The sequence below is a fragment of the Gopherus flavomarginatus genome, chromosome 6, assembly GCF_025201925.1.
Source record: "Gopherus flavomarginatus isolate rGopFla2 chromosome 6, rGopFla2.mat.asm, whole genome shotgun sequence".
In the NCBI taxonomy this organism is placed as follows: Eukaryota; Metazoa; Chordata; order Testudines; family Testudinidae; genus Gopherus; species Gopherus flavomarginatus.
In genome coordinates, this window is record NC_066622.1 from 35846886 (window position 1) to 35859928 (window position 13043).

Genomic DNA, 13043 nt, shown 5'->3' on the forward strand with positions numbered 1-13043 from the left:
TGTATTAGTATTAGCTATTCAATGAATCTGCTTCTTTCTGTTCCAACTGTCACTTCTTTTCCCTCATTTTGATTATGATTTATTATGCAATCTATGTAGGGGCTGATGAGAATCAGTTATGACTGCATTTTAAAACTTCACAGTAAGCAAAGCCAATATATAACATTTTTAAAGAGCAGCAACATTTGGGCAAAATTCAGTGAAAATTTAAAGAACATCAAACATGACCAACGTACAGCCACTGAACAGTGTAACAGTATTAGGAGTCTATTCAGTGCTACTGCACACATTAGAAACGTATTGCTGTAATCACACTTACCGACACAATTGCCCTCCGGGTCTTGTAAAAATCCTTCCATGCATCGCTGCTTTGATTCACAATAGAATGATCCCTTTGTATTCTGACATACAAAGTTTACTTGACAACTATGAGTTCCTCTCACACATTCATCAATGTCTATTAATAAAGATAAAGAAACAATATGTGATCAATTCTGCCATATTTTTTTCTAATCCTATTAAATAATTTGTAACTCATTTCCTTTTTTTCTCTTTTTCAGAAATGTGGTTATGAAGTATCAGATTTTCAAAAGGCCTCTAAAAATGTGCTTGTAAAATCAGTGAGCACAGTTGTTTGTTCCTGCCCATGGATAGGCTTCAGAATCTTGCAGCTGCATTTTTTTTAGGCTCCATTTCTGCAATGAGATCTATGCAGGTAGGCCCCACGATCTCCAGAGTCCCACTGAAGTCACCAGTGTAGATCCAAATTTCAGGATCGGGGTCCAAGAGACCCACAGAAACACTATGTAGTGTATGTTTTGTGTTGACTAGTAGCTCCATTTCTAAAGCAAGATGGACATTCTGCTTCTTACAGAATAAAAACTATAGCTAAAATCTTGACACTTCTGAAGTCAGCGGCAAAACTCCCATTGACTTCATTGGCAGGATTGCAGTGTGCGTGCATGTGTGTGAGAGAGAGAAAGAGAGAGTGTGTATGTGACACAACTGAACAAATAAGAAATAGCCAATAATTTATTGCTGACTTTTGCGGTCTATGAGCAGCTAACAATTTTCTCCAATTTATTACTTATCTGACGTGATTTGCCAAATAGTTTCCACATTTAACTTCTGGTCTGTTTATTAGCAGTTTATTGTGAGATTTCAATCTTCAAAATTCAAGCTGTGTTGGTCAGTTTTAACTGGATAGAGATCTCATGGCATTGTTTCATTTCCCTGACTGGATGAGTATAATGAGGTTTCTGGTGTAAACACTCACATTTACAAGCTCAAAACTCATTTTTGGTGAGTATTTTCTAATATTAGCTTATAATTTGCTGTTTCTGTGAAGATTCCTATTGGTGAACTCGTTTGCTAGAATAGTGCCAGGAAAGCGCAAAAAGAGGCACAAACACAAAATCCATGTTTTAAGTAGGAGAAAGCCTTCAGAACCTTTGGAGGCATTCCCCCAGCTGTAAGTATCAGCAAGAGATGTATGTTAAAGTTGTTTGCAGTGTTGATGTAGCTGTGTTTATCACAGGATATGAGGGTGAGGCAATATCTTTTACTGGACCAACTTCTGTTGGTGGAAGGTACAAGCTTTCAAACTACACAGAGCTATTCTTCAGATCCTTCCCCAGACCTGAAGAAGGGCTCTGTGTAGCTAGAAATTCTGTACCTTACACCAACAGAAGTTGGTTCAATAAAAAGCATTACCATACCATCTTGTCTCTCTCACATGTTAAAGTTGTCAATCTTCCAGAAGCTACTGTGTTGTCAAGTTTTTCTACCATGGAGAGAAGATGAGGTATCAAAAAAAACAATGGAGACTCAGTATCTCATAGCATAAAACTAACTGCCAAAACAAAGTAGTTTTAGCAATATCTAGACCAGCAGTTGGCAACCTTTCAGAAGTGGTGTGCCGAGTCTTCATTGATTCACTCTAATTTAAGGTTTCGTGTGCCAGTAATACATTTTAACATTTTTAGAAAGTCTCTTTCTATAAGTCTATAATATATAACTAAACTATTCTTGTATGTAAAGTAAATAAGGTTTTTAAAATGTTTAAGAAGCTTCATTTAAAATTAAATTAAAATCCAGAGCCCTCTGGACCGGTGGCCAGGAGCCGGGCAGTGTGAGCTCCACTGAAAATCAGCTCACGTGCCGCCTTTGGCATGTGTGCCATAGGTTGCCTACACCCCATCTAGACATTAATTCTTACAGAGATGCTGAAATTTTAGCCTTTGGGGGTCACATTTAAAGGGCCACTTAAAAACCTGCTTTATATATTCTATAAACCATTAAGAAGTCATATAAATAAATAGTAACTCATTTATAAGGCTAATAAATGCTAGGACCAAACAGGCTCCCTCGAGGTGAGCAAGGACTCCACAATCTAGCCCTTATTAAGTCTTTTCAAACATATGCTACCTACAGTTAAATATCTGGTTCACTTACAGGGCAGGAATTCAGTAACTACTCACTTAAAATGTTTGCTATGTGCCAAATTCTCAGGTCTATACTAAGACCAGCTGCTACTCAAGTCATTGGGAAATTGCAGGAGTAAAAATGGAGTGGGGACCTAAGTTCCCTGTAAGCCAGCCTATTAAGTGTGGTCCAAGCACTCAGGGAACCACTCGGCCAGGACCTGCCGTGGCTGGGGGAGAGGTGCCCCTCTCCCAGCCCCAACCTAGCCCTGCCCCTAACGTGCCAAGACCAGGAGAGGGGCGCCCCTCCCCCAGCCCAAACCCAGCCCCAGACATGCTGCATCTGTGGGAGAGGCATCTATACCATGGCCCTATCATAAACCTAGTCCCAGATTTGGACCTTAGCGTCCAAAATATGGGGGTTAGCATGAAAACCTCCAAGCTTAGTTACCAGCTTGGACCTGGTAAAGCTGCCATCACCCAAAAAATTAGAGTGTTTTGGGGCACTCTGGTCCCCCAAAAAACCTTCCCTGGGGACCCCAAGACCCAAATCCCTTGCGTCTCACAACAAAAGGAAATAAACCTTTTCCCTTCCCCCCTCCAGGTGTTCCTGGAGAGACACACAGAAGCAAGCTCCGTGAATCTAAACAGAGGGATTCCACCCTCCCCCATTTCCAGCTTTGGAAAACAGAAGTACCGAGAGCTAATCTCTCTTCCCCCCTCACCAAGAGGGAATGCAAAGTCAGGCTAGTAAATCTAACACACACAGATTTCCCCCTGACTTTTTCCTCCCACCAATTCCCTGGTGAGCACAGACTCAATTCCCTGGAGTTCCCCACTAAAGAAAAACTCCAACAGGTCTTAAAAAGAAAGCTTTATATAAAAAGAAAGAAAAATACATAAAAATGGTCTCTCTGTATTAAAGTGACAAATACAGGGTCAATTGCTTAAAAGAATATTGAATAAACAGCCTTATTCAAAAAGAATGCAATTCAAAACACTCCAGCAACTATAGACATGTAAATACAAAAAACCACATAAATCACTATCTGATCTTTTGTACTTACAACTGGGAAACAGAAGATTAGAAAGGCAGGAGACAGAAAAAATCACTTCTCATAGCCAAGAGAGTACAGGCAGAAGACAAAGAACTCAGACACAAACTTCCCTCCACCCAGATCTGAAAAAGTCTGGTTTCCTGATTGGTCCTCTGGTCAGGTGCTTCAGGTTACTTTTTTTTTTAGGTGAAAGAGACATTAACCCTTAGTTATCTGTTTATGACAGGCCCCAACCCCAGAGCTGCCACAGCGGGGACAGGCGCCTCTCCTCGCAAGCCCAGGTGCTGCTGCAGGGAGTCCTCACTCCCTGCCATAGCCTTGGGGCAGCCTGCACCCCAAATCCCTCATCCCCACCCCAGAGCCTGCACCCCCCCAGCCAGGGCCCTCACCCTCACCCCAACTCTCTGCCTCAACCCTGAGCCCCTCATCTCCAGCCTCACCCCCAGAGCTGGCACCCCAACCCTCTGCCCCAGCCCTGAGCCCCTCATCCCCTGCCCCACCCCAGAGCCCTCACACCCCTACACCTCAACCCTCTGCCCCAGCCCTGAGCGCCCCCTACACTCTGAACCTCTCAGCCCCTCCCCACCCCATGAATTTTGTTATGTGCACTGATATGAAGATGATGTGTCACAAATCACCTCCATATTGGTGTACATAACAAAATTCATTCCTCACATGTGGGGGAAAAATTAGAGGGAACACTGGTGGGGACACAACTCCTACCTTCTTGCATTGAGAAGAGAGGGATCCCCCACATCTCTCTCTCTCTCTCTCACACACACACACACACACACACACACACACACACACACACACACACACACACACACACACCAGCCACCTGTACTGCACTGTCTCCATTGACCTTGGCCTCTAGTGGAGCTTCCATATGGGCTGCCATATATAGGGTTGGACAAGGAGCGGGAAGGAAAAGAACCCGAATCATTCTCATCCCCATGGAAAATGCTCCAAAAAAACTGAATACAGCCAGAGGCTGCATTAACATCAGAACTGACATACTGGATCAGGCTCATGGTCCATCTAGTCCAGTATCCTGTCTCTGACTGTGACCAGCACAAGATACGTCAGAGAAAAGTGCTAGAACCCCACAGTAGGCAGAAGTGGGATAATCTTTCCCCATGGAAGACTCATCCTGATCCCTAACAGAGGCTTGCTTAAGCCTTGAACCATGAGGTTTTAAATCCCTTCCACAGTTCTATCAACTCCTCAGTTAAGATATTAAGTTTCTTCTGGAGCCCCCTGAGTGTTGGGGACTGCACTTTCTTGGAGATGCCAGCCAGAGGTAGCCTTCAGCTGAGAAGTCCCTATTAATCTGGTTCCACTGGAGAGCCATAGGGGACTAGCAGTTAGCGCACAGACACCCTATGCATCTTAGGGGATCTGTAAGATGTGGTCTGACCATCAATGTCTTTGGGGGTGTAATTAACCCTGCCCCGTCCCACCCACACCCCTGGAAAAATTTCGCTCACTGTGTTTTCCTTCCCATCCTCCTCCCAGAGATTTTCCTGTGGGAGGATACAACAAGGACCCCAGACTATGGGGCAATCCAGCAATATTTCCATTACAAACCATGGGATGAAACTGTTTTAGGAACAGCAGTTTAAAAAAACCCAAAGCGTTTTGGGAAATTGTTTATGTCAAAGAGGCAGGTAAAGCCAATCTTTTGGTGATCTGTTTCTCTCTCATCTATTTAACATTAAGCAGCAACCATAAAAATTATTCATACCCCCCCTCCTTTTCTCCCCTTCGAATAATTACAACTAATTAGACATTAGCAGCTTACAAAAGATAAGCAGATGCCAAAAAATAAATATCCACCAGCCAGATTCTGATAACCTCAGTCAGGGCATGAAGCCCTGGTCTTACATGAGAAGAGTTAAGCAGCAAACATAACGAAAGACTGAAAAGTGCTTGCCTTACCAACACATTCGCCATCCTTAAATTCATAGCCTGGCTGACAGTTGAGTTCTTGGAGACACGTAAATGATCCAACTGTGTTAATACAGTGTTCTCCTCGCTTACAGGTGTGCGCTTCTGTGACGCATTCATTAATATCTACAAGAAGAAGCAGTTAGATCATTCAGAGTCTCACATACACCAAGAAAGCTGCCTTTTCCTGCTCTCTTTAGGAAAGGCTCAAAGGCTCATTTAAAAACTTTTCTTCCAAAAGCAAGTTTACGTAGCACTGTGCTCCAGTATTTTGACTGAGGACATTTTATGTTAGGGTTTCCTGTTGCTGTAGAGCAGCTCAGGAAAATTAGAGGTAGCTTTTTTATTTCCCTTTTGAATTCACAGTGAGTGATGTGTTCATCAAGGACATGGGGTGGACAGAACTGATTAGATAGCAAAGACGGTAGAGGTTAGATAATGAACTTCACATTTAATGGCTTGAAACCCCTGTCTAACAGAACAAGAAAGGATTCAGACTTCATGCTCATTAAAGGCTTTTCAAAGCTCAGGTTATCAATCCTACTGCTTTATGCCAAATATACCACAGCTGCATGCATGTAGCAGGGACTGTGTTTTGAGGTTATTCACATTGCTAATGGAGTTACATTCAACAGGGGATCTTTCCTATTGAAGTTGAACACTTTTTATAAACAAGAATCTTGTGAAAATATGGGACGGGGAAGAGAAGACTCCAAAAGACTGAAATAAAGCTTTTAAAATTTAATTTCAAGTGATCAGTCTTCATGAGGAGGAAGTATAAAACAGGAAAATGTCATGCTTTCACTTAAATGTTGGGTCATTTCAAGTTAAAAAGGTACCTATTTTGGAAAGAAAAATGCAACCTCCGAACAGATAAATTTTGACATATTTTCAATGGAAATCTATTCAGACTGAAAAACATGCATATTGATTTCTGAATATGTTAAAAGTGAAAATTGGAAATTTCATGAAGAAAAGACAGTCCAAAGTAACAAAATGGAATGGAAAGACAAAGGAAGAAAATCTTCATGCAAAATTCCCCCCGAGATGTTAAACATTCACACAGTTCTAGTTAAAACTATGAAGTCAATTAAAAGTTGCATGAAACAGGAATATGAACACATCAGCTACAGTCAGTCACCATGCTTCTCTGCCCACAGCTATTTTCACACCATGCAACAGAACTAGCGCTGTATTAATGAAGACTCAAAAATTCAGGTGAAAGAGCCTGGTTCCCAGATATGTACAGCATGGGTCACACCACCATCTTGCAAAGCTCCAAAACCTGAGCAGATATTACAAAATTTATACAGCTGATTTTTCTGGTAGCAGCGGAAGAGGGACACAGACAAAATTTTAGACACCAATCTTTCACACACTTGTTCGTAGTGTGATGGGGCAAGGCCAGATGGCTACAGTAAAGTACTGAGAAACAGGCATATTAGCCCCAGGCTAAACAAATCTCTAGTACCCTGGTAACCAAATGGCAGTTGCTCCAGGTTAATCAAGGCACCTGGGGCCAATTAAGATCTTTCTAGAAGGCAGTAGAGATAGCTACCTTAATTAGAACACCTGCAGCCAATCAAGGCAGGCTAATCAGGGCACCTGGGTTTAAAAAGGAGCTCACTGCAGTCAGGCAGGGAGGAGCCAGAGGAGAAGGAGCGTGTGAGAGGAGCTGGGAGCAAGAAGCTGAGAGGGAACTGCTGGAGGATTGAGGAGGACAAGCGTTATCAGACACCAGGAGGAAGGTCCTGTGGTGAGGATAAAGAAGGTGTTTGGAAGAAGCTATGTGGAAGTAGCCCAGGGAGTTGTAGCTGTCATGCAGCTAGTACAGGAGGTACTATAGACAGCTGTGATCCACAGGGCCCTGGGCTGGAACCTGGAGTAGAGGGCGGGCCCGGTTCCCCCCAAACCTCCCAACTCCTGATCAGACATAGGAGGAGCTGACCCAGACTGTGGGTTCCACAAGAGGGGAAGATCACTGAGGTGAACAAATCCGCCAATAAGCGCAGGACCAACTAAGGTAGAGGAGGAACTTTGTCACAGTAGCTTTACACCTGTGAACAGCCCCAGTGGAACTGTTCATGTGCATAAGGTTAGTCATGTGTAAGTTTGTGCAGGAGCAGGGCTTTAGTTTCACTGGAGTTTCTCTGTTTGTTTCTTATGTTTTTATTTGTTGTTCTTCAAGTGCTTCATGCTGACTTTCCAAAGTGAGATCAGTCCCTAACAATGCATCTGCAGTTATGTACCATCAACTGGGCACCCTTTTGACAATCCTGCAAGCTCTCTGCATGCAGAATTTCCTCTGAGCTCAATGCAACTTCAGCATACAATCGGATTGCAGGATTAGGTCCATCAAGCTTGCATGGTTTACAGAGTTATTTCCTATGTGCACTTCATTGACAGGCTTCAATATTTTCACAAAACTTCATTTAAAAAAAACCAAAACTTGAATGGATTTGATATGATGTTTAAATTTTAAACAACTATTCCCATGAACAGCCATTTATGGCATGTAACGCCTAGGGACAAATCCAATCACTCTTTCCATTCAATGAGCTCTGGATCTGGGCCCTTAACTTGCTACAGTTTCTCTGAGACAAAGAAAACGTTCTCTCATAAACACATTAGATGATATCATACTGTATCATGTGACCGTAGCTACTTCTGAACACATTGTTAAAGGACAAAAATGTCAAAGTAGCAGGTGGGCAATGTTTGAAACACTCCACACAGTTAGCAGGTGTCACTCCTCTGAGGAAAGGGTTAGATGGGCTCTGCCAAAAAGTGTTTTGCAAAATATTATTTCCCCCTCCCCCATTTTTTCCAAATTAATTTTTTTAAAAAAAATTCCTCAACTCTGGACCAGGGCCGCCTAGAGGATTTCAGGATGTCTGGGGTCTTTGGCGGCTGGGGCCCCCTGCTGCCAAACTGCTGCCGAAGACCCGATATTTCAGCAGCAGGTCCTAAGGCGGAAGGACCCCCGCCGTGGGTCTTCATGGCACTTCGGCAGCGGGTCCCGGAGTGGAAGGACCTCCCGCCGCCGAATTACCGCCAAAGACCTGGAGCGCAAGAAGCTCTGGGGGCCTTGGCCCCGTGAGAGTTTTCCGGGGCCCCCGGAGTGAGTGAAGGACCCTGCCTCCAGGGACCCTGAAAAACTCTCGTGAGGGCCCCTGCGAGGCCCAGGGCAAATTGCCCCACTTGCCCACCCCCTGGGGGGCCCTGCCCTGGACAAACAAGTGGAGCTCGCTGGAATATTGCCAATTAAATGAAATTTTGTTGAAGCCAAAATATTTTGCAGAGACATTTTGATTTTGATCAAGTCTTCATCAAAAGTTGTTTTGTTTGTTTTAAGAGAGATACTTATGCTCTACAGTCTGGTGGTTAGGTCCCTGGCCTGGGATGTAGGAAAGCCAGGGTAATCCCTGCTCAGCATGATCTGGCATAAAATACTCTGCTCTGAATCTGACCAAGCAGGGTCTTGAACTGGATTTCCCACATCCCAAGCCAGACTGCTAACTACCAGGTTACAGAGTGCCCACAACATTCAGAAAATTCTGTTTTTGCAAATATGTTTACAATGTTGGGTTTTGTTCTGATGTAGAATAAAAAATTCAAAACCATGAGAGAGGTCATAAAACAGAATTGTCATCCTTCACTCTGCTCAACAAACAAGGTCCTATCTGTTCATCTCGCTTGCATGGGAACGGAGAGGGATCAGGCCCCACATACTAATGGGAGTTGCAGAAAAACAGCTGTGCTACACTTCATGCAAACACAGAGCGGGGAAGGGGTAGTGATGGGTAGTCTGTTTGTTGCTTCTGAATCCTGAGACCAACTTGCACAGGCCCAGAATGCTGGCATTAACTAGAGACACCTCAGAATTCCCAAGTCATTCTGGCATTTTGGGCTTGTTGGCATAGGTATGCCCTGACCACGCACCTGCCCTGCTATTCCTGCAGATATGCCCTCTGGCACCAGGGCTAGAAACAGAGCTGCTGTGGTGGTTCTGTACCACCCAAACATTCACTTACTCTGGGGGAATCCTCCAGGGGACAATTAAGACAGCTTTAACACTGGTTGCTGCTACCAGAATGATGCAAAACAGATGGAATGGTCACAAGGATCTTGCCTAATATATTCTTTAGACCAGGCCAATCTCTCCTCCTTTATGGATTATCTATAAAATTAGGGGTGGTTGATAACCCTGCTCTCCTCAATACTTTGAGAACCACTCATCACCTCTGTAAGGTGCTTGACCTAGCACCAGAAAATCTGAGCCAGGTTTTCACTAATCAAATAAAATTAATTCCTGCTGTTGGACTAAATATTGACTCAGCTTAAGTCAGTAGCTGTCAGAAAAACAGGAGGAGGGGGAAAAACCTCACTGCCACAAGAATAAGGGAGAAAGAGAGAGTTGCAAATAAAGCGAGAAAAATACTTTGGAAAGATATCACAGATTAGAATGACAGAGTTATTTATTTGCTCTTTCAGAGATCCACAGCATTGTTGAAATGTGTTTGTGGGCTAAGAACAGAAAAGTGGTTTGCATTGCCACCAATAACAGTTCAGTATTCTTGTTATCAGTCAAAACACTCTTGCATAAATTGAAGCTTTATGCAAAGTTGTGTGTGCAGCTAATCTCATCATCCTTTACTGCAGGTCAGTAAAATCTGGAATAACGTGGTCATAGGACAAACACTTATTTTTTCCCTGGAACTACTGTGTTTGTTTCTTGTGTCCCAGAAGCTGCATTAGCTGCATAGTGATATTGGCAAAGACCTCATAGCTGATTTTTTTGGGTTTGTTTGTTCAGTTTAGTTGGGGTTGGGTTTTTGTGTGTGTGTGTGTGTGTGAGAGATGAATCAGACTTTAAACTGCCAATAGAAACAACCCCATTAAAAACCGATCTCACCACCTGATTCTTATCTTTGGTAAACATGGAGCTTTCAAGAGTAAAGAAATTATAATATGCATTCAAACAAGCTTCACAGAGGAGGTGTTTGCATGCTGTTTAAACAGCTGGTGACTCTTTCTGTTCCTGACTGACTTTCAAGAATTTTGGAAATCTGCTCTTGAAGGCACCTGGAATTTTAATCTACAATGTGACTCAAGGAAATTCAAGAGAAAATCTAGTGGCTGTTCTATTGTAGTGTACAGATATACATATAGGGTGACCATATGTCTTGATTTTATAGGGACAGTCCCAATTTTTGGATCTTTTTCTTATATAGGCTCCTATTACCCCCTCCCCCAACCCCCTGTCCTAATTTTCACATTTGCTGTCTGGTCACTATATACATACATATTGACATTAAAAAAAATTAAAACAATTATCAGACACAGTATTAAATATACGCTTCATTTGTCCCAAATAGTTCATGTTGGAATACAAAAGCAGTTAGCTTGCAAAGGATTCTTTAGGCAAACATGGCAGTAGCGAAAGGCTGAAATGGCAGCTCAACGAATTAGAAACCACAATATATTTGTGGCTTTTCTGTTTGACTAGAAAAGTTAGAAAAAATATTAAATATGGCAAATGTTCTCTCTGCATGTACAGTAAAGATTTGTGCAAGTCCAGGAAGCAGATATTCAATGTGTACCTATTCAAAGTTTCACTAGTCTCAAAACTTCCTTGTCTCTTTAACCATGTTACTTGTAGCTATCTGAACTGTAGCAGAGAAATACAGCACTTAATTATTTAGCCAGGGAACAAGGGAAGTTTTTTTTTTGCTTCACAAATGAGTTTTTCCTTGGTGAAGCACAGAACATCTGCCTCACAGTTCTGGGTTTTAACCCTAAAATATCCTTCCTTCCCAGTGATGTTGTGCTAATCATTTCATTATTTAATCGAAACTATTATTATATTTAGATAAATAAATGAGTATTAAAAAAAATCCATATCTGAACATTTGAAAAGCCAGGATGGAAGTAGATTTGTTTGCATTCCTGTTCTGAACTTTGACATGGTTATTATTGGGGTCATTTTCCTGCCTGCTCAGTAATAAAATGAGATCACCAAGCACTAGAGGAAAGGAAAACAGCAATCTGTGATGCTGCAAGGTTGAACCTGATTCAGTACATGACGCTACAAACAAGATTACAGGGCAGTCAAGGAAGGGGAGAGAGAAGGAAAATAATGACATGTCTACAAGTGATATTATAGTCACAGGTGGCAGTGATTTTCAAATACATTTGTTGGTCTCTAAGGTGCCACAAGTACTCCTGTTCTTTTTGTGGATACAGGCTAACACGGCTGCTACTCTGAAACCAATGATTTTCAAGCATCATTAGTGATTTCCAGGGCTTCAATTTTTGGATGCCTAACTCTAGACACCTTAAGAGGGTCTAATTTGCAGAGGCTGAGTGCACAACATTTCTGAAAATTAGGCCTCTGAGATGTCTCTAGTTTGGTATATGAAAATCAAGTCATTTTTTAAAATGCAGGCCATAGCCTTTCATAAGCAAGTAAAACCTGAATAAATGACAGAATAGTGGTGAAAACTGATTATTGTTCCACTGAAGACTATAAACCAGTGATGTTGTTGAAGTATCTGTCTTTTATTCTTACAATATCGGTGGAAGATCTGTGGGTTAATCTGAGTATCAAAAATTCCATTGTTTCAGAATGCATTTTCTACAGAAGCTTTGTTGCCTGGATTTTCACACATTTCATGAGATAAATTTATCAAGCTCTTGTGCCAAAGCCCCAAACCTAAAGCAGCAGAATTCACCCTGTCCAGAAAGGGCAAGACCATTGTATGCTATGTTAGTCCAATTTAACTGTCAACTGAATATCTGCTTTTCATAACTGCATGAACTTTTATGGCTTTCCAGCTGAATAATATGCATCCTGAGAATGTATTGTTAGGGGAAAAGTCAAACAGCACAAGAACACACAATGGTAAAAATCACTTAGTGAGTGGTACACATGTTTTTTTACTAACTCACGTTGAAATGTCATATGCAAAGATGGCCAGAGAGCCTTTTAGCACAAATGATTTAAATGCATTGCACAGCATGAAGAATTATGATGCTTCAGTGAATGGCTTACACCTATCATCTTACCAACACATTTTCTATGCATGTTGAGTATAAAGCCCTCTGCACAGATCACCCTGTGGTTGACACAGTAGAATGATCCCAATGTGTTCATACATAATTGGCTTCTGGAACAACTGTGAGCACCTGTAAGGCACTCATCCAGGTCTATATCAACATGTTGCAACCAAAAGGGAAAAATAGAATTCTATTAGCTTTGTTCCTGAAATGATACAATATTTCTTTCACATTGGAGCTATTGAAATACAGTGTGTTGGAGCTACCATGTTAGCATCATATTACAATTTAAGCAGAGCATTATGTTCAGTGCAAAGTATACAACTAACATTCCAAATTTTACCATGGTTGCCTAGAGATACCCATCTCAACACTGACATTGGTGAAACAAGCTGATCTCCATTATGACTAGATTTAAATAAGGATTCATAGGAATAATTTATCCCAGGATTTTAACCTCTTGTTTTTGTTCAGAATTTCTAGGGTATCCTTGACTTAGGCTGAGTCAACTGATAATCAATAGCATTCAAGAATCTGTTTTTTAAAATATTAA

The 13043-nt window shown here is 41.9% G+C and overlaps 1 protein-coding gene across 4 annotated transcripts in view; it reads right to left on the minus strand.

Moving 5' to 3' along the window:
* Positions 1–13043, minus strand: part of FBLN2 (fibulin 2) — a 192338-nt gene that overhangs the window by 23633 nt on the left and 155662 nt on the right. For 3 of the 4 annotated variants that reach the window (XM_050957737.1, XM_050957739.1, XM_050957738.1), the window contains exons 9-10: positions 5423–5557; positions 320–457 (exon numbers count right to left, since the gene is read on the minus strand). In XM_050957737.1, coding sequence (XP_050813694.1) covers positions 320–457; positions 5423–5557 — 273 coding nt within the window. Of the gene's footprint in view, positions 1–319; positions 458–5422; positions 5558–12499; positions 12641–13043 lie in introns of all 4 variants that reach the window. The other variant, XM_050957740.1, reaches the window with a different exon arrangement.